General features: G+C 39.9%; 1 protein-coding gene across 2 annotated transcripts in view; it reads left to right on the plus strand.

Moving 5' to 3' along the window:
- LOC122813006 overlaps positions 1-24,469 on the plus strand; it is a 1,596,863-nt gene that overhangs the window by 1,033,212 nt on the left and 539,182 nt on the right. For both annotated transcript variants that reach the window (XM_044085111.1, XM_044085119.1), the window contains exon 4: positions 10,263-10,316. In XM_044085111.1, the coding sequence (XP_043941046.1) occupies positions 10,263-10,316 (54 nt within the window). The remainder of the gene's footprint in view (positions 1-10,262; positions 10,317-24,469) is intronic.

A 24,469-nucleotide genomic window follows, 5' to 3' on the forward strand; every position in this document is an offset into this window, starting at 1 on the left:
CATGTTTGTAAATGTATTTAAATATTAGTCTTTTTATTTTTATTCTCACTCTGAAGTGTCTTGTATTAGATAAGAGTACTTACTTCTTCTTCTTCTTTCGGCTTTTCCCGGTCAGGGGTCGCCACAGCGGATCACCTGTTCGCTCATGATTGGCAGTGGAGTTTTACGGTGTTGAGTTGCCAGCCTGGCTCCCAACCTTCCACAGAAGGCACACACATGCACACACTCATGTCTTTGGCCAATTTAGAGTGTCCAATCCACCTACAGCATGTCTTTATGGTTTTAAATTACTACATTTCATTTTTTCATGACAGGCATGTCATTACAGCATTTTTTTTTTGGTTTTACTATGGTTTGAATTTAATTGCTGTTTGCGGGCATGTTGTTGCTGGCATCCCTTATGAAGGATTATTTGATAACTATTTTCTGCATCTTTCTGTCTTTGTTTTGCAAACTAATAGTGGTTCTTTGTGCCATCTACTGATTCACTTTCCTGAAACTGATAGAGTTGCTTTTGATGCCTTGCCCTTCAATGTTGGGACTGTTCTCCTACCTGTTTCTTGGCCAACCAGCATTCCTTCTTAACTCAATCCATCTTTTCTATCTCCCACATTTTATTGCACTCCTTTTTTCTTTTAATAACATCATGGACTTCTGCATTCTACCACCAGCTTTCATTGTGCACCTTCTTGCCTTACCTAGCTCATCTCCATATCTGTTGTATAGTTCTCATGCATGCTGTTTTGACATGCTGCCATTTTTCTTCAAATCCACCTTTTTCCTCTTCTTCCTGTGGTACTAGAGCCTGGAAAATTTCCTTGAACTCTTGTGCTTTCACTCCAGTCAACTTTCTGGTCTTCAGCTTAGTCTCTGTTGACTTTTAAGCCGTTAGCACTGTTTGGATTCTCAGAGAGGTTCCCAGTGGGAGTGGGTATGCATCAGGGTTCAGTTCTAAGCCCAACTCTGTATTGGTGATGGACTACAATAGCAACGAGGTAGGAGGGCCCAAATCAACAAAGCTAATGTATGCTGATGATGTGGCATTACAAACAGATTCTGAACAAAGAACTTCAGCAAAGGATGTGGGAGTGGAATGCAAAACTGAAGGCTCACAGAATGAAACTAAGTAGAGATAAAACAGTTGTTATGGCAGCAAATGGGGAAAGTCAGAAGAAGATGAAACTGAGACACAAGGGAAAATAGTTTAATTACTTCAAGTATCTAGGAGAGGTGGTTGAGGAGAAGTGAAGTCTGAATGAGGATTTGGCATTTTGGATTTTGTCTGAAGCTGACAACTCACCAGCACTTGCTTGCTCTGTATGTAAGTAGTTATTTAGAACTTAGTATTTCTCTTAGGGTTAGACAGGAATTTAGCCAGATTAGTCTAGTTGTTTTCTATATTTATGTCAGACTATCCTACATTATTGTTTTAAGGTTTCATGTAATCTCTGAACTCTTGATTAGCACTGTATTGAATTGAGGAGATTTGTCTTGTGTTTTTATTATTTATTATTAAATATTTTTAAATCTTTCAGCTGTGGCTGTTTTGTGTACAGATAATTTAAACTCTTAGAGAGAGTACCTGCATGTATTTGGTGATAATGTCCAAGCTACTCCAATAGTCTTGCTGCTCAGTCACACTTAGTATTTGGATAACAGTAATATTACACAGTGAAATTGGTCACCCTTTGGGAAGGGCCTTATAGTAGCCTATAATAGTGGTTGGAGGCAGTGATTTCTACCTTATAGTCTGGAGAGAAGGGGGCATAGCTGGAGAACCTGTGCCAGCCTTCCCCAGGAGTGTCTGTGTGTTTGTATCTAAATCAAATCTTAAAGTGTGTGTATGTGTGTATGTGTGTGTGTATGTGTGTCAGCTACTTGGGCAGGGACACGAAGCACTGGTTGGACAGAGAAGGAGCTGGAGGTTTTAGCTTGACCAGTAGGCTGAGATCTGGACCCTGTAGCTGTGCTAGTGGGGAGTCTTATTGGGGATCAGGAGCGAAAGGGAGAAACCAGCCCCAGCCTGACTGTGATCTCTGTGTTCTTAAGGGAAATTGTACTGTACTGTGTGTGTACTTGTTATCCTCCCAATGTGTACACCCCTCACTGGTGCTAGTGGTGAGGACTGAGGCTTCTTGATTACTGGGCCAATGCATGGGCATCACAGAGGGATAGAGAGTTTTGGAGAGGGAAGGGTTAGTTGGGAAGGTAGTCACATGTTTTTACTTCCAAAGGGAGGCCTACTTGAGGGAGATTCTGTATGTGATTTGTCTGGGAAATCATTTTTTTTTTGGTATTTTTCTGTGTTTCTGACTAGACCTAGGGTCCCTCTTAACAAAAGAAGTAAATTTGTCCAGATAATTTCAATAGTATCTAGGGAATTAAGAAAGTTAAGTTTGTCTACAGTCTTTCATAGTTTTGCCTTGCTCTTGTAGGACTTTGAAGAGACTGGCAGCCTGTGAACCAAACAAGAGATCTTTGTCTAAGGGTGAATTTAGTATTTTAGACTTGAAGTCCTCAGGGATGGGCTGAGTGCTCAGCCATGCATACTGCCTGATGACTGAACCCATGGCAGCAGCCCTAAAAGAGACATCCACAGTATCATAGTTGTATTTCATACTGTAACTGGCCATTTGCATAACTTGAGACAGTAAGGTCTGCATTTGCTGCTTAGAATCTGTTGACTGTGGGTATGACATAACCTTTTGCAAAGACTGTGATACAGAGAGCGAATACTTGGTCGTTTGGGTATGGTGTTAAGTAGCTCTGAAGGCTAGGGTGGGAAGAGTGATTATTTTGAAAGAAGGCACTTTCAGGAAAGTGTTTAGAAAAGAGAGATCCAGAATGAGCCTCCACTGTCCTTCCTTCCTTGGTACCAGAAAGGTTCTGGAATAAAAGCCTTTTCTCTTAGAGGAAGTTGACACCCTTTCTATGGTGCCCTGATATAGTATGTCCTGAATAATAGCTTCGAGCAGGTGGAGGAGGCATGCCCTTTAGGGATTGAATGTTTTCCCAAGTCATGGCATGGCCTTCTTTGATGATAGTCAGAACCCATTTGTCTGTAGTTACCACATCATCTGAAAGGCCATTGAAAAGTTTAGCCACATCACTTATGGATTGGTGAAGGTAATCCATTCTTTTCTGGATAGGAGATCATTTGCATTAATAATAGGAATGAATTTGTGGTTACCCATCCTGATACTGAGGTTGGTTTTGAAGAAGTTTATCATGGCAATTGTAGAGGGAATGTGTTTCAAAGTGGGTGAATGCATTAAGTGAGAAATCTATAACACTAACAGATGTTATTATTCTTACAACAGAAGTTTAAGCCTTTGGATTGGGTATTTGAATAGGTGATTCTGTTTTGATGATGTAGGAAGACACAAAAAGTGCATATTTTTTCACTGTTTCAAATGCCAACCAGAGGTTGCCTCTTGGCAGCCTGTATAAGGTGGAGTAAATGTTATGGATTTTAATCTTTCTGGGTAGCTTAAGTGACTTATGCCTGTGATCTTTTTTATTCAGAATTATTATGGCCTCTCTAGTTGCTCTAAGTATTTAGACAGAGTAGCACCAACATGGGGAATTGCATTCATTGATAGGGTTGATAAGTGAGGAGTACAGTGGTAAAAGCACATACACCAACCAGGATGATGTAACCCAAGAGATGAGCTATGTAAGACTAAGAGACTTTCTAACCACAGCCGCAACATGGTGGTCAAAAGAGAGCTCATTGTCTTTGTAGATGTGCAGGTCTCTTATGAGAAAACCTGTTTTATGGTGGGTGCTGATGATGTGCTATGCTGGATGGGGGCTTTACCAAATGCAGGAGTGCTACAGTTGGCATTTAGAGTGAACCCATAACTGCTGTACCAAGTGTTAGCTTGATTTAAGCTCTACTGGAGAATTTTGGAATCAGAGTGAATTTTATAAACTGCATCACAATAATCCACAAACTACCTTAGCCAAGATTATCAGTTTGATATCACAACAATCACTACTGAAGAAGAGGATATTTTATTTTTTTTTTTATTTTATTGTTTTTATTTATTGTTTGTTGACTGGGTTAGATCCACTAGGCTAGTAGCTTCTTTTTGGTGGAGACCCTAGGTGGTATTCATACTACAGGGAGAGTTTGGCCAGGGCACCAGGGAACTTCCCCTGTTTGTTTTTCTTTTCCTTTGATTAAGTGCCATGAGATCTTTTATATCCAGTTGAGCTACCTCCAACTCTAGCAAATGGGACATTGGTTTAATGTCACATCAGAAGGATAGCCCATTCAGGAGTGCAGACCTCCCCCCTACTACTGCACTGCAATGTAAGCAGTTTGAAAATTGATCCAATCAGCCATATTGGTAATGCAGCCCACAGCCTTCTACTCTTCCATTTCCAAAAGTGAGTATGCTATCTATTGAGCTACTGACATTACCATGTAAAACAGAGCAGTGTGGAATGCTGACAGCTGCATGTCTGCATTTGGGGGAGATGCCACCCACCTTTACGATGCGAGTCCTGCCTGTTAGTCAGTTTGTTGTCCAGCAGTCTACATAAGAGTTTACAATAAGACTGCAGAGTTTATCTAATGACACTAATGAGGAAAATGGTGTCGGGGGCCTTGGCACGTTTAAGGGAGATGGTGCAGATGGACTCGCCCTTATCTAAGGCTTCTGTGGTCTTGTCGAAGGACTCTGCCATGTTGAGCAAACATGATCTGTCTTTATAATTAATCTAAATTGATTGTGGTTCAGTGGCTAGGGGCTGTATCATATTAATTAGTTAAATAGTGATGCATTCCACCATTTTTGTAGCCTGTGATGGTAAGAATAATAGGTTTATAGTTACTTTGGTGTGTTGTGGGGCCACCCTTGAAGACGGGCACTATCATGGCTGTTCTCCAAGTTTTAGATACACAGTAAGAGCAAGGTTAAAGAGAGTTTGAAGGGTTTGAGCTTTGTGGTGCTTGATATTTGTTAGCAGACCGACTGGAATATCATCCTGATTCATAGAACTAGTGTTTTTGGCTTTGGAGAAAGCTGATTTGACCTGATCTTGAATGATTTAAGGTAGGGCAGTATAGGGAAAATTGGGGGCAGTAGGACAAGCAAGAAGCATGAGATTTAAGCTAAATTTGTCTACAAAGAGATTAGTTAAGGTTTCGTGATCCAAGCAGGATGTGCCATCAGAGATAAATTCAGATTCAGTACAGATATGGGTATTATTATTTTATTTACTTTGACATTTGTTGTCCAGGTTAGTCTGACTGAGCAGAAGCCCCTTTTCAGCAGAGACCCGGGAGAAAATATATCCTTAGTATCGGTGTCAAATCTAAATGGTATGCCTAAGGGTCTTTCTAGCTATAAATTGCTTCCATAGTGCAGGGGCTCAGGAAGTTTGAACAATAACTTCCAATGGGTGGACCCTAAGCTTTTTGAATGAATCAAATTATCTCCTCACATTTCAAACAAATGTTAGTATCTGTGATACCACAGGTGTTACTAATGAAGTCTAAATGGCAAACTCTTCAGCACAAACTATTTTTATAGTGGTAGTATTCTCTAGGTTCTAGCTCATAAACTTAATTTTATAAGTCACAGTAAACACAATAACTATCACATTTATGTTATTTTGAAAATAGCTTAGAATTTCTCAGCAACTACTCAAGCTACACACATACTGTCAGCAGCATTTTGTTCATCCAGCTGAGAGCTTTCATATGAGGCTAAGCAGTATTATCTGTGTTACTTGTTTTTTTAGATATTTAGACAAACACAAAATATATATCTATATGATTAATTATTATATGAACAACAATGAATATTTCTTTACCTGCACAAGACAAATGTCAACTATCAATACAGTTGAGTCTACTATTGTGTAAAACTTAAGATGAAATCTTTTTATACCTTGTATATAGCATGGTTTTAGAATTATTGATGCAAATATGAACAAGCAATATTTGACGTCTACAGATGTCAATAGGATGTAACTGCAGAAGCACCTGGAGATTTCACTCGGTAGTAATGAGTTAAAGCAAAAAAAAAAAAAAAAAAAAGAAGTTCCCACCAAAATGGGATTCTGCCCGTGAGTTGAACAAACAGAATGGTCCACATTAGAAGCATCAGAAACAATGTAACAACTGTTCTTCTCCTCACTAGGAAGAGTTAGATGTAACAATCCCAGCACAATTTGGCAAGGAGGTCTCAGAGCTCATTTCTGGTGTTGTCAGCATAACCCTGGTATAAAAAACGACTTGCCTGTATTTCTGTGCCTTCTTTCTCCTCTCATTGCTGTTGCACATGAACGCGCAGTGGTCAGAAGTTCAGCAGATAGAGCACTGAGACATGCTGCTGTTGTCATTTTAAAGCAAAAAAGTACACACCAAAATGAGAAAATACTAGTCATCAGAACAAATAGAAGTAGAGCCCACAGCAGTTTTTTTTTTTTTGGGAGGGGGGGGGCAGGATAGTTTAGGTTTAGCATGTCATAGAGGGAACCACTGCACATAATTTGAGAATGCTTACTGTTTAGACTGCCAGTGCTAGCCTGTAAAGAAATATGATAATCTGGTTTACCAGCTGAGGTTGCAAGGTGAATAGCAGTAGTTGTGTGTGAATACATATGGTGAGAAGGTAATACAAGGTTAGAGTAAGATATGCTCAATAAAGCATACTAACAGGTCAGATGTTTTACATCGTTTGCATTTAAATTATTCAAATGGTGTTACTTTGACATTAAATAAGCAAGTTAGGATGAGGGAATCAAACTCCTAACCAGAGCCAGATCATGGTCAAATTGGACCCTAGGCAGGATAATGGATCAGGCCCCTCCTCAGCAGCAACCCTCCCAGCCATTCCAGCGTCCCATTACTTGGAGATTTCCCCCCAGTTACCAATAAATGCTGTTCATACCTGGTAGTGTACATACTATTCTCTTCTTTAATTCAACAGTGATTAGAAATATGTAAAACTTTTATTTCAAAATGTATAGTGCAAACACTAATAACCATTTGCTGAACAAAACAACACAGTCTTATACTGAAAACAGACTTAACATGAACAGAAGCTTCTCTGCCCTTGACACCCACATTCATTGAAACAACATTGAAACCCACATTCAAAGAAACTGCATCTGGCAGATTGTTTACCTTTGGCTTGTTTTCAAACCATCGTCCCCTTGCGCACATGATTTTGACCATGTATACATGCATGTAACCTTTGATGCACCATCCTGATTGTATTAAATACTATTCCTTGTATAATAAAGTGCAACTTCTTAGGGTGGTTTTTAAATTTGTAGGTTTGAGCATTTTTCCAGTAAGGACTGAAACAAAATATATGAGCCAATAATGACAAAACTACCCATTACAGAACATGTCAACCACAAAAGGCCACTCAAAATTCTCTCATTATCAGTCAATATACACAATCTATGCAGAAGTAAAATTTGAGTGAGTAGTTTCACATTACAGGGATCTATAACTAATAAAGAGCTTGTTGCTGGCGAATAACTTGACATTTCAGTGTTTCATGTATAAATTCAGTGCCTGCTACCCTTGAAGAATAAACTGCCCATGTTACATTTAAAAAAAATTGGTAAGCAAGTAATATTGCAATAGGGAATGGCTGTAAAACCAGCAACAGGTTCATAGTTACTTAGGCATCTTATGCAAAGAAAGACACACTCAGGAGTACAGCACCCCCATTCCCTTTCAAATGGGGCATTGCATAACATGGTGGGATTAGAACCCACAGCCTTCTACATCAAAGTTAAATATGCAACCTGTTGTGCTACTAATACTACTTTTAAATGTATAGCACAAACACTGATGATGGGTATTTGCTAAACAAAGAGTTGCACAATGAAAACAGACTTAGCATGAGCAACAGTAAACTCCTCTTCCTATGAAACTCAACATTCCTTGAAAATGCACAGAAACTCAGCATTCTTTGAAAATGCAGAGAAACTCAACAGTCCTAGAAAACAGACTGAAACTCAACAGTCCTTAAAATGGACTTGCTGATGACAGTTTGACAGTTGGTGTAGAGGGCTCGGGCTCTAATGTCCTGTATTCAAGGTACAGGGTTTGAGCCTGGATAAGTTAACCAACCTGTCCCCTATAGACACACAGTTCTAACTCTGTGACGACTTGTTCTCCACTTCCAGAATGACAACAGCAATTATCCACATTGCTTGTTTCGTAAATTGTGAGCTCCATTATGTTTAAATATGTGTGTGTGTAGTACTAAAGATGCACGTACAAATGCTACTAAAGTGTACTCTGCGTGCATCCTTAAGGAAGAAATGTAGCACATGCACATTGCATTCTTAAAGAAGAAATGTAAGCTTTGTGGCAGCCCCCCACCCAATGCCCCCAATCCAATGGGTCCTAGGTGACTGCCTAGGTCGCCTAGTGCTGGATCCAGCTCTGCTCCTAATGGCTTTCTGTTTTATCGTCAGGAGGGAAATAACTTACTTCAGAATTTGCTGTCAACAGTGGCTTGTAAACATTGTTGCTGGAGAGACAATGGTACTTGAAGTTCAGTTTACTACATAGTCTGATGGTTGACTTGCATATGTTGATTTGTTTGACATTGCATGTGTATTGCTCATTTTGTAGTAAGCCTAAACAGATGTACTTCTGCAGTGTTTTCCAGTTTCATTTCAAGGTCCCACCAACCTCCACATGTACATTGGGAGAGCTTTGTAGAGTGGAGGCCCTGTGTGAGGTAAGTAACCATGACAACACTTCTGGCAGAAGTTTTAAAGAAGGTTGGTCTTTAATTTATGTGTCAATGAGTTAAACTGAAAAAAAAAAGATAAGCAGTTAACTTTAAACATACTCACAATGGTTATGTAGGGTAAGTGTACTTGTTAGCAGATTTCAGTAATGGTGTATGATATTATATGATTACCCAATGAGTGTTATTTTAATTGATTTGTTGATGATTCTTCTCTCTTGACTGTGTCCTAAGGTACTTGTAATTAAATAAATATAAGTTCTTGCTGTTAAATTTGCTGACAGCTTTCTTCACATTTTGTTGTACATTACTACTTCTAGTCCTAAAATATGAATACTTTTCTATTGTTTTATTGTGTTCCTTGGATCTCAAACTTTTCTTTTTAAATCTGAAATCCAATGCGATTTTACTTCATTGTTCAGCACATGAAATTATACTGTTGTAATCTGTTAATTATGTTGTGACTTGACTTGGGTAAGCCTCACCACCCTGCCATTTTAACTGATTAAACAACTAGTTAAATAAAAGCTGTAGAACTTAAGATAAAGTGGCTGATCTGTGGTTATTTTCAGTGATGTTTACCTGAATATTGTGAAATTATAGGAACATCTCATCAATGTGTAACTTCTAGGTTAGTCTTAAAATCATTCATATATTGACTGTTTTCCTAGCATCTTTCAACTATGATTTATGAGGTTGTAGGATGGTTAGGCGACTGTGTTCACACTGGTATCCAAGTGGACATCTTGAGCTAGGTGAAAAATCAGCTTATTCAGACCATATTGTGAAAACGCATATAAAACAGCAAGGTACACCTGTCTGAATCACGTAATCCACATACAAACTATTATCTCCTGTGCATAGTTTGTAGTCCCCCCCCACCCACCCATAAACTCAGAGATTGTTAATTCTTGGGGAAGGGTAATTTTCCATAACAGAATCCAGCAACAGGTATATACGCCACTCCTTCCGCACGATTTCAGATACCATCAGGGTTAAAAATAAAAATCACAGTCTAAACTGCACGTCTGATGACAATAGTGCACTTCAGAAGCAGTACTTAAAGCAAGTGTTTATGCAACTGCTTTCTGAATAATATTTAACTTTTGTGGCATCTTGAAGTTGGAACAGTGAAACCTTAGACAGCCACAAATCCAGCAGTTGCTTAACCAAAGTCCCTGTCAAACAAGTTCATCTGAAACTGTCTGACTGCCAGTTTCTGTTGACAGGGGCTATTCTAAGACTGGTACTGGGTTCTGATAGCTCTTTTATTTTCATATATGTTGTGCATTGTGTTACACATTATTTGATGAGTTAGTTGGTGTTTGTTTGCTAGTACTTGTAACTTTATTTTCTTTCAGCACTTGCATTGTTAATTCACTGGCCTGTGTTGCTGGTATGTGTAGGATGTTAGCATTCATAAAGGAAACCTTTTGCCCAGCATCTACAGTAAGTAAGCCACTCAGAGGATGCTCATTGAAAGCTTGCAGATCTGCCTCACTTTGTCATTTTTTTCTCTTTCAGAAAATGTTGCTCAAGAAAAACTGTGGAGCAAAAAGCAGAGTCATAAAAATTCGAGTAAGTTGTTTTGTTTCTTATTCTTTCCTTGAATTCCCGCTAAGTAGGATAGTTACACTTTTAATGACTATACATATTTTGTATGCACATGTGCATGAAGCTTTAGAACTATAAAATATGTCTAGCAGTAAAAATATCAAGCCAAACTACAGATGATCACATGCATACTTAGGTGGATACATTATGGCAGAATTCAATCACATTCATAACTGGGACCATATTTTCTAATATTGTTGATATGTATGCTATTCTGAAGCTATGAAATCTGAAGTCATAAAATTCCATCTGCAAGAATCATCAGAAATTGTATGCCAGGCATCGGCATTAGGGCACTCGGAGCTTGGTTCTTTTAGGCTGCATCATCCTTCTTCTCTGACTTATACTGCATACTTCAGCTTTTGCATTTCTGTCTCACTTTGAAATCATGTTAATACATTGAATATTCCCAAGGTGATATAAGAGCATTTAAAAACACCACACACACACAAACATACACACACACACACACACACACACACACACACACACACACACACACACACACACACACACACACATTTTATATGTATATATTTTTAACCAGCTCATTGCTTTTGATTAGAATTTTTTCTATGTAAGGAGGTTTAGGAAGAACGTTCTTCCCTTCTGCTGCTGAAGTTTTTTGGTGCATTAACTTTTCTTCATATGCCTTCATTTAGATGGGCTTTGGTCCATATCAGTAAGGGTAGCTTTATCAGTAAATGTAAATGAAGGAAGCTGATTGTATTCATTCATTTCCCAAAAGCTGCTTTATCCTATTCAGAGCAGCACTGGAGATGACGCTTATTTTTGCACTTAACAGGAATAAGGTAGAGACGTAATCCTGAATAGGATGCCAGTCCATCACAGGAGGAGCACATCATCTACGGGCAGTTAAGAGAATTATTAGTTTGCAACTTTTCATGTCTTAGGGATATGGGAAGAAGCAGAATTTATTGGAAAACACTGATGCAGGGAGGATATGCAGATACCATATAGAAGGCACACCCCACCTGGGAACGGAACTGAAGAACCGATTATTGGGAAGTAGCACTGCTAAACATTATGGCACTATGCAGATTTCATCAGTGGATAAATATTCCCACTGCATAAATCTGCCATTCCCAGTGCATAAATCTGATTTGGTGTTAAACATGACACCAAAATCTGTAGGATTTGCATGGAATTCAATAACACAACCAAGCACTTGAAAACCATGTAATGTTTCAGACCTCCACTATTTGGAGGAAAAACTACTGGAATCTTGAGAGTTTGTCTGTTTCTACTTTTGGCTTTCTTAAGGGCAAAGCAAAAGACAAATCTCAAAGGCCAGAAAGGCACCACACCAATTCACATTTCTCTTTGGTTGTTAGGAATCTCAAATTATGGGACATGTGAGTAAATGTTAAAATTAATGCCCCATACTGTGGTCCAGCTTGCCACCACTGCTGTGATAGCCTCTATTCTCTTAATGGATCGCGATTTTTCACCTTCATCTACAGCTACCAGTCCTGGCCAACAGTGTAGACCCCTTTTTCAACTTCTGTGTTTGTAGTTCTGTAGGATATTTGGGAGGGTTTTAATTCGAGACTTAATGTTCCTCCATTTAGGTCTGTTTGGTATCTCATTCCAATTTCTATGCTGGCCAGGCTTCTAAATCTTTGCTGTTCTTCCAGGTTTGTACGGTTTCCTACACTTTCTCATTACATCTCCTATTAAGGGCCCTTTTTAAAATGGTTTTATGTTAAAGAAACTCATATTTCCTCCATTCATGCTGCATAGGTTTGTGGAATGGAGCTGTTTTTTTTTCTTCGGTAAACAGTAGTTTTGGCAGTCACAATTTTTGTTAGAATTGTTTACGTTATAAGCACTATCTTTGAGTCTGTCTTACCTCACCTTACCTTTCAGTCTTTCACAAGAAAGAAAATGATTTGTTACTTGCCAGCCCTTCCAGTCTTTCCTTCATGTCTAGGGTTGAACGGCAACTAATTTTATTTGGTCTATTCACATACTATTTTCCACTAGGTATTCTACTCAAGAAGAGTATCTCCTTTACAGCAAGTATGTATACAGACAGCCCAGGTATTATGTGGAAAAAGTCCTTAAGACAGGATGACCACTTTACTTCTCCTTTGTATAAGGATATGGAGGTAAGACATTACCAAACTATGTCTTTCTGAGTGGCTTTCTGTTCAGAATAAGGCAAGACTTAACAAACTTCTTCAAAAGCACTTTCTGTCTGAGCTGTCTTTATAGCCACTACCTTATTCTATGACATTTGCCTAGGTGATATTTAAGTTGCACCTACTTCATCTTCCCAAAACACCTTTGTAAAACATTACAAGGTGGATGAAGCTTCTAGGTCAAAGTCTGTCTGGGTTCACAGTGATTAAAGCAGGTCTGGCCCATTCTGGTCTTTTCTTTGTATTGAGCTGAGACTTTTCTCTGTGAAAGACGGTTAAGGCTCTACAGTACCAGATTTAATAGTTTTGTGTACTGATTGTATTACTGGATCTGAGAGCTGAGCACTGGCTGTAGGAAATCATCCTCCATCATCCCTGTCTTTTGTTTATTTGGAGATTCAGGTGAAAGTAGGACTTTATTTGCTGCACAATGCTTAGCAAGAAGCACACTATTCTTTGAAGCCAACAAGATGAGAATGTTCTGGGTTTCTTTCCTATTACAGGTACATGGGTTAGCACTGTAGGTCATCATAAAGAGGGTATTGCAGAGAAGTTAAAACTGAGATCCCATCTCTTTGATTTGAGACCCATCTGCTTGAGGTAGATGTAAAAGCCCATTTGCACTTATTAATTTTAAAATCATATGTACATAAAAATATATTTACAGCAACTTTTCAATCAGATAAATTAAATTAGTAAGGGATTTTCCCAGTGTCATGGCCAAATCACCACTAACAAGTACAAATACCACATTTAAGCCATGCCTAGTCTGACTAACCCAGTCAACAAAAAATAAATAAAATAATTCTAGCATAGAAATGCAGGAAATGTCAGTGTGTGAAAGTTCTGGTTGTCTAATAGGCTTATACCAGAGGAACACAATTTTTTTTAAGAAAATGCTTATTAATATAACATATTTACAATATATACACAGGAAGAAATTCAACTTCATACATCATTATACAATGACAGGAATAGATTGAATCATCAAGGTAATTTTACACAGTTAACACATTAAGAATTTTGGTATTTCAGTAGCAATATTATAAGGTTATCCCAACCACTAAAAGTCTTAGTATGATTTATAGAGCTTGTTCAGATCACTTTTTCAGTTTTACATAGCATTGCTGTTAAATTTAAAAATTATTTGAAATCGCAACTGAGCTGAATTTCCAATATTTTTAATAAGTTTTCTAGCAGCTACCAAGAGAGCCAAAAACATTTTTTGCTCTTTGGCGTTTACAGATACAGGAAGTGGAACATTCATTAGTTTTACTGATCTAGTTAAAGAACAGTTATCAGACCATAACCCCTTAAAACATACATATCTCTTCTGAATATACATTTAATTGTTCACAATCCATAAATATGTGTATCCAATCAGCTTTTACATTTTTACTACATCTTCAACAAATTAAAAAAGTAAAACTAAACTCAAGAGATGTTATAGGGAGCAACAAACATTCTGTGTATGTATTTCCACTTAAAAACCTTCCAGTATAAACTTGAAAGCTATCTCTACTTTATATATTAAAACTGTTTGATATTTTGTCATTTATTTTTAATGACTTTAGTGTTATCTAATTTCTTTGTTATTCAAACCTCTCTTTGTGTATTACATCTTGTATTTCTAACAAGTCTTTATGCCACTTTTTATTTTATTACTAGCCCAGGTTCCCATTCTGTCTTTAATATGCATTTTTAAGGAGTCCCATAGTAGGAATCTACTAACCTCACCCATTATCATTCATAGATAAAAAAGTTCTCGATTTGTTCCTTAAGGTAACTGTTAAGCTCTTTTAATTTCACCATATATCTTGAGATTCTGTAAATAATCTGAACTTTCCTTATATCCATTAATGTATTAATGCTTAATACGTTATGATCAGATATAGGACAAGGAATGGTTTTAAAATAATTCACTTTATTAAGTAAAGCTATAGAGGCGTAAATCCTATCAGTTATAGTTTATATGAGTGAAGAACAATGACTTATCTTCTGCTTTTTTTTATTTATTATTTATTTATTTTACATTTGTTGACCGGGATAGTCCGACTGGATGCATATCCATTTTCAGCGGAGGCCCGGGGAGAAAAGCTCCAAACATACAAACAAAAACATGCATACATATTAAGGGTTTTATAACGTAACAGGGGAAAAAAGTTCCAATTGAGCAGACAAAAACAAACATCCCAAGCAACAGTTAAATAACAAGCAGATTTTACAAGAAGCAAGGTGTGTCCCTCAAGAGGGATCCACAGTTTAACAGTATGTCATAGAATGTAAACATTAATTAACAGGTGGATTACAGCAACACTATATTACAAAGAAATGTACAGAACAAGATTGCAATTGGAAGCATTTGTGAGCAAGAAGCTAGTACATTGCTGTTGAGTTAGGGAGTTGTTATGGGGATTAATCAGGGTTGGAACTTGGGCAGAGCCAGTGCATTTTATAATAATGTTTGAGGCCATTTTTGAAGAGGCATAGAGAGGATTCCAGGGTAATGTCTGCTGGAAGTAAGTTCCAAGTTTTCCCAACGGAGTTGGCAAATAGGGAGTCACCATCTCAGTTATTAGCTTTCAGTGTTTGAACTAACAGCTTGTTGGATGAGCATAATGGTCTGGAGTTACTGTATGGTTTTATGATAGTTTTAAGGGCGGGGGTGTTTTTGGGTTGGTTGAGAATATTATGTGCTACTATTAGCTGGTTGAACTGTATTAATCTTATTAGTTCTTGCCACCCTAGGAGTTTGAGGTTGTGGCAGTGATGTGTCCTGCATGTTGATCCAGTGGCGAACCTGGCAATATGGTGGTAGCAGTGAGAGAGTTTGGTAAGTTCTGATTTGTTTAGGTTACAGAGTAATAGGGGAAGCATATAGAAGGGTAGAGAGGAGATTAGAGCAGGCGATAGCGATTCTAGCTGTAGGGGTTAGATGAAAAGCTGACTTGGTGAATGGCGTTTATGTACTTTGATTTTACTTTTGGAAGCTGCTTGTGTGGATTAAAGATCGACTTTTGCATCAACAAACTATCTATTGCTGCGTTTTCCTATCAAGGGTACTTGTTGTGAGTTTGCAGTTTTACTTTGTTCCTTTGCTGGATTTTCATTTGTTTATTAGTATAAATTACCCACTACATATTACTAAATGTTTTGCTCATTCAACATTATTATAACTAGATCGCTAAATAAATTAGTATAACAGAGTGGGACCTGAAGAGATAAAGACATCTGTAAACTTAAAGTTCACAGGTAATCTTGTATTAAACTAATACAAAATGGAAATCAATTTGCATATATATTTATCATTTTAAAAGACACACACATATTTTATAGCTCTAACAGAAAGCTCCAAATGTTTTTTTTTTTAAGTACAAATACCTATATGTCAAATTTCTGTAGCACTCTTGTGATGCCCGTGCCCTGGCCCAGCAATCAAGGAGCCTCAATCCTCACCACTAACACCAGTGAGAGGGGTGTCTCATATAGGAGGAAAGGATAACAAATACACACAGTAAAGTGCAATTTTCCTTAAGAGCACACAGAGATCACAGTCAGTCTGGGGCTGGTCGCTGCCTTGATCTCCAGGTCCCCAATAAGACTCCCCACTGGCACAGCTATAGGGTTCAGATCTCAGCCTAGTGGGCAAGCTAAAACCTCAACCACCGTTTCTGTCCACCAGTGCTTCGTGTCCCTGCCCAAGTAGCTGACACACACACACACACACACACACACACACACACACACACACACACACACACACACACACACACACACTTTGAGAAGAGTTTATACAACCACACAGACACTCCTGTGGAAGGCTTGCACAGGTTCTCCAGCTGTGCCCCTTTTTTCCCAGACTATACGTTAGTACTAGCTGCCATCACCCACTAATATTTATCAGCTACTCAAAGGCCCTTAAAAGGTGTCCAATTATTACTGTGCAATATTATTATCCAATTGGTAGTATACCCAGAGCTAAAGCTATTGAAGTGGCTTTGTACAATTTGCCAAAGGCACGCAAGTACTCTAAAGAGCCTAAATTATCTCTACAAAAACAGCCATAGTTGAAAGGGTTTAAAATATTTAATAACAAATAGTCAAAACACAAGACAATACTTTTTACTACATGGTGCTAGTCAAGAGTTCAGAGATCACAGAGAAATACTTAAAATAATTCAGTAGTACAGTTCTGGCATCACAGAAAAGCACTTAGTCTAATCTGTAAAACGTCTAGCTATTTCTAAGAGAAAACACAAGTCTAAGATAAACTTACATATAGAGCAAGACAGTGCTGGTGAGTTGGATGGTCAAGACAAAAATGCTTAATGGTCTCTGATTCTCTGACTTTTTAAAATCACTTTCCTGGTTCACATTACATCATTCTTCACACAGAAACTACATTTACATTCTTCAGCTTTGGGCAGAAACCAGAGCAATAAAGGAAATGTATGTATGCAAATTCTGGCCATTAACACTGGCTTTAAAACAATATGCAGGATGCCTCACTCTAGACTTACTGGCTCAGAGTTTTAACATCAAAGGTTCACAACATGCTTTACTTGGTCAGTAGAGTGCACTGTTACATTTTTTGCAGTTCCACATGTAACACTATTTTTACCATTTAAGACAACAAGCCTGTGGTTTACATTAATATTTACAGATGACGGAATTATCTCCAAAATTCTGTCTGGCTAGGCTGGCAGCCTTCCTCTATCTTCACCCAATATTCACATATCCCCCCCCCCCCGGAGAACTCAAGCTAGTTTTTCAAGTGACCCTTGAGAAACGCTGCTTGAGGCAGTTAGGTCTATCTGAGTATACCTTACCCAATTCCCTGTCTTGAGAGCCCATCTGCATTGGCATTGCTAATCCGACTGCGGTGCTGCATGAATATATATGCTTGAAACCCTAGGCTCCATCTTAGGAACTTGGCATTTTGTTGGCTGGCGCTGTTTAACCATGTTAGGGGGTTGTGATCTGTCATAACAATGAATTTCCTTCCATACAGATAAGACTGAAGTTTCTGCAGTGCCCACACTATGGCTAGACATTCCTTTTCTACAGCTGCATAGCATTCCTCCCTGGGTTAGAGCCTACGATTGAGATAAACCACTGGGTGCTCTTCCCCCTCTGAAGAAATCTGGCTAAGTACAGCCCCCACCCTATGGTTCAACGCATCCACCTGCACAACAAATTCTTTAATCTGGACTGGCTACACAGGTGGGCCTCCCAAAGTTTTTTTTAAGCTTCTGGAATGCCTGCTCACATGCTGGGGTCCACACTGCCTTAGCTGGCCTGTTCTTCCTTGTCAAGTCTGTGAGGGGAGCAGATATGGTACTATAACTGGGGACAAACTTTCTGTAGTACCCTGCTGTCCCTAAAAATGCCCTCACCTGCTTTTTAGTAACAGGTGCAGGCCATGCCTGAATGGCTTCCACTTTGGCAGGTTCTGGCCTTATCTTACCACTCCCCACTCTATGTCCTAGATAGGAGACCTCTGCCATACCTACCTGACATTTGCTTGGCTTAATGGTCAACCCTGCCCAGCACCTCCCTGACATGCTGAAGGTGCTCTTGCCAAGAATGGCTGTAGATGGCAATATCATCTAGGTAAGCAAGGGCAAACCCCCCCTGCTCCTGCTAGGATATGATCTACCAGCCTCTGGAAAATTGCTGGGGCATTCTTCATCCCAAAGAGCATCCTTGTGAACTCATATAAGCCAAAAGGAGTCACAAAGGCTGACTTCTCTGTAGCACTGGGAGTCAAGGACACCTAACCCTTGGTAAGATCAGTGGTGGTAAGATACTTAGCCCCACCCAGCTGCTCTAGGGCCTCATCTGTCCTAGACATCGGGTAAGCATTTGACTCTCTATGACTATTTACTTTCCTGTAGTCCACACAGAACCTGGTGCTGCCATCCTTCTTTGGCACCAGCACCACTGAGGAGGCCCAGGGACTGTTGGACTCTTGAATTACCCCTAGTTCCAACATTTACTGTACCTCCTCCCTCAGAGTCTGACTCTCTCTGGCACTCTATAAGGGGCCTGCCTAATAGGCCTTTGGGGTCCTGTATCCACCTGGTGCTGCCCCAGGTGAGTGCACCCTGGTTTCCCAGTGAACATGTCCCCAAATTCCTGCAGCACTGCTCGGATTTCTCAAACCTGGGTAGGAGATAGCTGGTGGGACATTGCTACCCATTCCATTGAGGTGTCAGCCTGAGCCTCACTAAGGAGATCAGTCACCAGATCTCCCTCAGACTCCTCCTGGACTCAACTGCAAATGCTCAGCACAAGGGCCTCCCTATCATGGTAAGGTTTCATCATGTTAACATGGCACAATTTGTGCCTCTGCCTTCTGCCTAGCAGCTCCACCATGTAGTTAACATCACTTGCCATCTTGTAGGGTCCCTCCCAAACTGCTTGCAGCATGTTTTGTCTGACAGGAATGAGAACCATTACCTAGCTGCCCCACAGCATACTCTCTAGCTAGAGCATTCCTGTCATACCACACCTTTTTCTGTTGTTGTGCTTCTGCCAGGTTCTCCTGGGCCAAGCCCATGAGTTCCCTGGGCCTTGTCCTGAGGTTTAGGACATATGCCACAACAGACTCCTTGTGAGACTTGCACTCACCTTCCCACTCATCTTGAATTAAATATAGAGGTCCTCTCACCCTGTGCCCATACAGCAACACAAAGGGTGAAAACCTGTGGATTCCTGGGAACCTCTCTGTAAGCAAAAAACAGATGGGGCAAATATTTGTCCCACTCCCTCTTAAACTGATCTGCAAATGCCCATAGCATTGACTTGATTGTAGAGTTTAACCTCTCAACAAGACCATTAGTCTGGGGATGGTAGGGGGTGGTCTTCATGTGCTTCACCCCACAGGACTTCCACTGACAAGCTAGCAGGTCTGACATGAAATTGGCACTTCTGTCAGTCAGTAATTCTTTTGGGAAACCTACCCTGCTGAAAATCTCTAACAATGCATTTGCCACCTTCTCTGCCTCAATGGAGGACAAAGCCATTGCCTCAGGATATCGTGTAGCGTAATCCACTACCACTAGGATATACTTTTTCCCTGTGGAACTTGGGATAGTCAGAGGACACACAATATCCATAGCTACCCTCTGAAATGGCTCCTCAATCACAGGCAAAGGCATCAAAGGAGCTCTCACCTTGTCTACCTTCTGGCACTGCTCACAGGTCCTGCAGTACCCTGTTACATCTCTGGAAATTCCAGGCCAATAGAAGTTCGTACGTTTTATGCCCATATGACCTGCAAAGGGAATATCATGGGCTATGGCTAGAAGCGCCATTCGGTAGGCTCTAGGCACTACCAACTTCTGTATTCTCTCACCTTCTAGCCCTCCCTCAGGGATCCACTCTCTGTATAGTAACCCTTTCTCCCAGTATACAGATTCCCCCTTTCCTTGAGAATCAGGTGCCTCCCTAGCTACCTGCCACAGGCCTTGCAATGTAAGGTCTGAGAGCTGACCCTGTCTCAACTCTCTCCTTGTAACCCTTCAAAGCTCCCCTTCCACAGGAAGTATGGCATCCCCTGAGAGTGTTGCCTCACTGCCAGCCTGGGTACTACTACTTACCTCTACCTTTGCAGTCACTCTGTCCAAGGGACCTTCAGTACCCACAAGCAGCTGTGGCTCACCTTCAGTCTCACTGCTACCGGGTAGCTCCCTTCCTGAAGTAACCACCTCACCAGCCCTGGCTGCAAGTATGCAGTCTGTCTAGGTCTCCCCCAGGCTACTAGACCCACGTGCTTGTCTCCATGCCTGACTGAGTGTAACTGCACAAACATATGGTACTGCCTCATCTAAATCCTTCCCTATCAGGACATCTGTAGGATGGCAGCTTGGTCCCCTTGTTGTCTCAAGACAACCTAGTATTGGCATTTTGTCTTTCCCACTTACTAGCTCCCTCACCTTTTGTTCCCCACCTTTCCTCCATGGACACCTGTATGTCACATGGCCCCACTGGTTGCATTCAAAACATTTAATCCTAACTCCTGGATGTGTACCTGGACTAGTGGCTTCCCCTTCTACTGGCAGATTCTGTTGGAGCAGTCTGTGCTGCCCACCATTGGTTGCTTTAGACCCATGAGCAGTACTGGGGGTCCCTTTCCTATGCAGGGCTGCCCTGCTTCCCAGGTATAGGTCTCCCTTTTTCCCCAGCTCATCTGAAGTAGCACATTGTTTATCAGCTAACCAGATCTTCATGTCCTCAGGCAAAGTGCTAAGGACTTGTTCCCCCACCAAAAGGTCTGCCGGCCCTTCAAAAGTGGTGATCTGACATCCACTCACCCACCTATGGAAATAGGTGCTCAGTTCAGCAACATATTCACACACACTTTCATCTACCTTGTGTCTGTGCTCACAAACTTTTTCCTATACATTTCAGGTGTTAGCTTAAACAATTCTAACAAGTGATTTAACAGCAGGTAATCAAAACATGCAACATCAGATATTTTTGACAAAACATTTACAGTTTTACCATGGAGTAAGGGGTTCAGGAACCGTACCCAGAGCTTTTGGTCAACACCATACTGTTTGCATACCCTCTCAAATATATGAATGAAACTATCAAAATTATCCCCCTCTTTAAACTGCGGATGAAATTTACTGACCTTTTGTGCTTCTGGAGTCCAGTTACTCCCTTCCCCATTCCCTCCATGACTCTGGCGAAGAGTCAGCATCTCCTTCTCATGCTGCCTCTCCCTCAGCTTCCAGGTGAAGCAGTTTGTCATTCTCCTCAGCCTGCAAACATTGCAGTTTCTCCTTGTCCTCAATATCTAGATGCCTTACTCTCTCAGCTGCTTCTAGTTCCAAACGCCTGGCCTCCAACTCAAGTCTCTTTAGCTCCAGATGGATTTTTAAGTCCTCTGCAGAAAGGTTGAGCTGTCCATTCTCCGAGGGTATTATATCTCCACTGCCAGTCTGATTGTCCTCCTGGTTGCCGTTTTCTGATGCAGCTTTAACCAAGGCTGCAATCAGGTCTGCCTTAGTCAGGTTTCCATGCACCAGTCCCCTAGCCTGGCACATCTCCACCAGCTGGCTCCTTGTCAGCTTGCTTTCTATACTCCTCTGCTGACATACTACCTGCTCACCCTGACTAAGCTAACAAAAGAAATAAAACAATTGTGATCTGAACTCTGAGTATTCACTGCGTGGCTGATTTAGAGTGCAAAACACCTTCAGAGCTCACTGTACACCAGCCACAGGAATTCACTCTACCCACACCACTACAAGCCAATTAGTGTTTGCCAACCAATTAATAGGTGGTGTGGATATCCCACCATTGCCAAACAATTAATATGTGATGCCCATGCCCTGGCCCAGCAATCAAGGAGCCTCAATCTTCATCACTAACACCAGTGAGGGGCGTCTCATATATGAGGAAAAGATAACAAATACACACAGTAAAGTGCAGTTTCCATTAAGAGCACAATGAGATCACAGTCAGTCTGGGGCTGGTTGCTCCCTTGCTCTCCGAGTCCCCAATAAGTCTCCCCACTGGCAAAGCTATATGGTCCGGATCTCAGCCTAGTGGGCAAGCTAAAACCTCCAGCACCCTCTGTGTCCAACCAGTGCTTTGTGTCCCTGCCCATGTAGCTGACACACACACACTTTGAGAAGAGTTTATATAACCACACAGACACTCCTGGGGAAGGCTGGCACAGGTTCTCCAGTTGTGCCCCTTTTTTCCCAGATTATATGGGAGTACCAGCTGCCACCACCCACTAATATTTATCAGCTACTCAAAGGCCTTTAAAAGGGTGTCCATTTATTACTGTGCAATATTATTATCCAATTGGTAGTAAAGTCAAGGGCTAAAGCTATTGAAGTGGCTTTGTACAATTTACCAAAGGCATGCAAGTACTCTAAAGAGCTTAAATTATCTCTACAAAATCAGCCACAGTTGAAAGGGTTTAAAATATTTAATAACAAATAGTCAAAACACAAGACAATACTTTTTACTACACAATGCTAGTCAAGAGTTCAGAGATCACAGAGAAATGCTTAACTAATTCAGTAGTACAGTTCTGACATCACAGAAATACAGTCTAATCGTTCTAGTTTTTAGCTATTTCTAAGAGAAAACACAAGTCTAAGATAAACTTACATATAGAGAAAGACAGTGCTGGTGAGTTGAATGGTCAAGACAAAAATGCTTAATGCTCTCTGATTCTCTCTCTTTTTAAAATCACATTCCTGGTTCACATTACATCATTCTTCACACTTCCCTGGGTTCCCAGGCTAACAGAAACTACATTTACATTCTTCGCCTCTGGGCAGAAACTAGAGCAATAAAAGACATTTATGCATGAGAATTTTGGCCATTAACTCTGGCCTTAAAACAATAGGCAGGATGCCTCACTCTAGACTTACTGGCTCCTAGTTTTAACATCAAAGGCTCACAACATGCTTTACTTGATCAGTAGAGTGCACTGTTGTTAATTTTTTTTCCAGTTCCACATGTAACACTATTTTTACCATTTAAGACAACAAGCCTGTGGTTTACATTAATATTTACAGATGACAGAATTATCTCCAAAATTCTGTCTGGCAAGGCTGGCAGCCTTCCTCTATCTTCACCCAATCTTCACAACTCTTAACACATCAAATATCAAAATATTTAAAAACCCTTTAGCTTATGAAACTACTTCATAAAAATATGTATGCTTCTGAGGTTGGAGAGAATGTCTTGCTATTTCTATGGAGTCAAAAAATTGGAATCTATATTGTATTCAAAAGTTGCAAAGTGTTCAATAAAAATCCCATTCTCCCTTCCTGGATTCAAACATATTGAAATATCTACTTTATTTTCTGTCAAAAAGGATGTACTGATTCAGCAATAAAACACTCAAGTTTCAACTTTGACTTATGAAATTAGTTATTTCAGGTAGTCTTACTGAGTAACATACAACAAGTAAAAAGCTTTAAAGTTCACGTGACCAAGCTTTTGGCTCCAGAAAAGGGGTGGTAAGTTACCCTAGTGACATTCAGGTAACCCCAGATACTCTAATCAATTTAGATTATATTGAAAAAGAACTGTGAAAACTAGATCCAAACAAAGCACAGGGAGGAGATAGAATTAGTAACAATGACATGAGAACACTTCAGCAGGAACTTACAATACAGTTATATCTGTTATTCAGTAGGTCATGTAAATATGGGGAGATTCCTCAAGATTGGAGACATGTGCTTATTAAATCTGTTTTTAAGGGAAAAGGGAATAGGCCAAACCCAGAGTCATATAGACCCTTATGTCTACTTTCATGTTGTGGACAAATAATGGAGAAGGTAATATTAGATAAGTTAGTGTCAGAACTGGATAGGTTGGGACTTGAAACCATATATCAGCATGCATATGTTGAAAATAGATCTATTACCACCTGTAACATGATGTTCTATAACAATATAATAGCTATATATGAAAAATTGGGCTGTGATTTAATTTATATATATTTAACTTAAGCATTTGACAGGGTAATACACATAACACTGATCAATAAATTAGTACAACTAGGTATTGATATACTCTTGATAAGATGGATAGCTACATGGCTTACAAATAGGACATGGCAAGTATCATACAGCAACTGGACAGGCAAAATCATTGGTTACAGTCAGGGTGTCCCACAGGGCTATGTTCTAGGCCCTTGCTTGTTTAGATTGTATCTTTCAGACCTAACTTTTCTTCTGAGGTGTTCTACAGTCTATATGAAGACATCCTGACATTGGGTAAACTGATTACATGAGTTACAGATAAGGCATGTCTGCAAAATAACTTGACTAAATTGAACATTTGGTCAAGGAGACTAATATGATGATAAATACATCAAAAACAAAGCATATAAGATTTGGTAGTCATAAATTGAAAGGTGAATATTTAATACAGCACACAGTGATTTAAACTGTAGACCCATTTAAGGAC

This window comes from Protopterus annectens, chromosome 1.part1, assembly GCF_019279795.1.
Source record: "Protopterus annectens isolate FY-2018-M chromosome 1.part1, PAN1.0, whole genome shotgun sequence".
Classification (NCBI taxonomy): Eukaryota; Metazoa; Chordata; order Ceratodontiformes; family Protopteridae; genus Protopterus; species Protopterus annectens.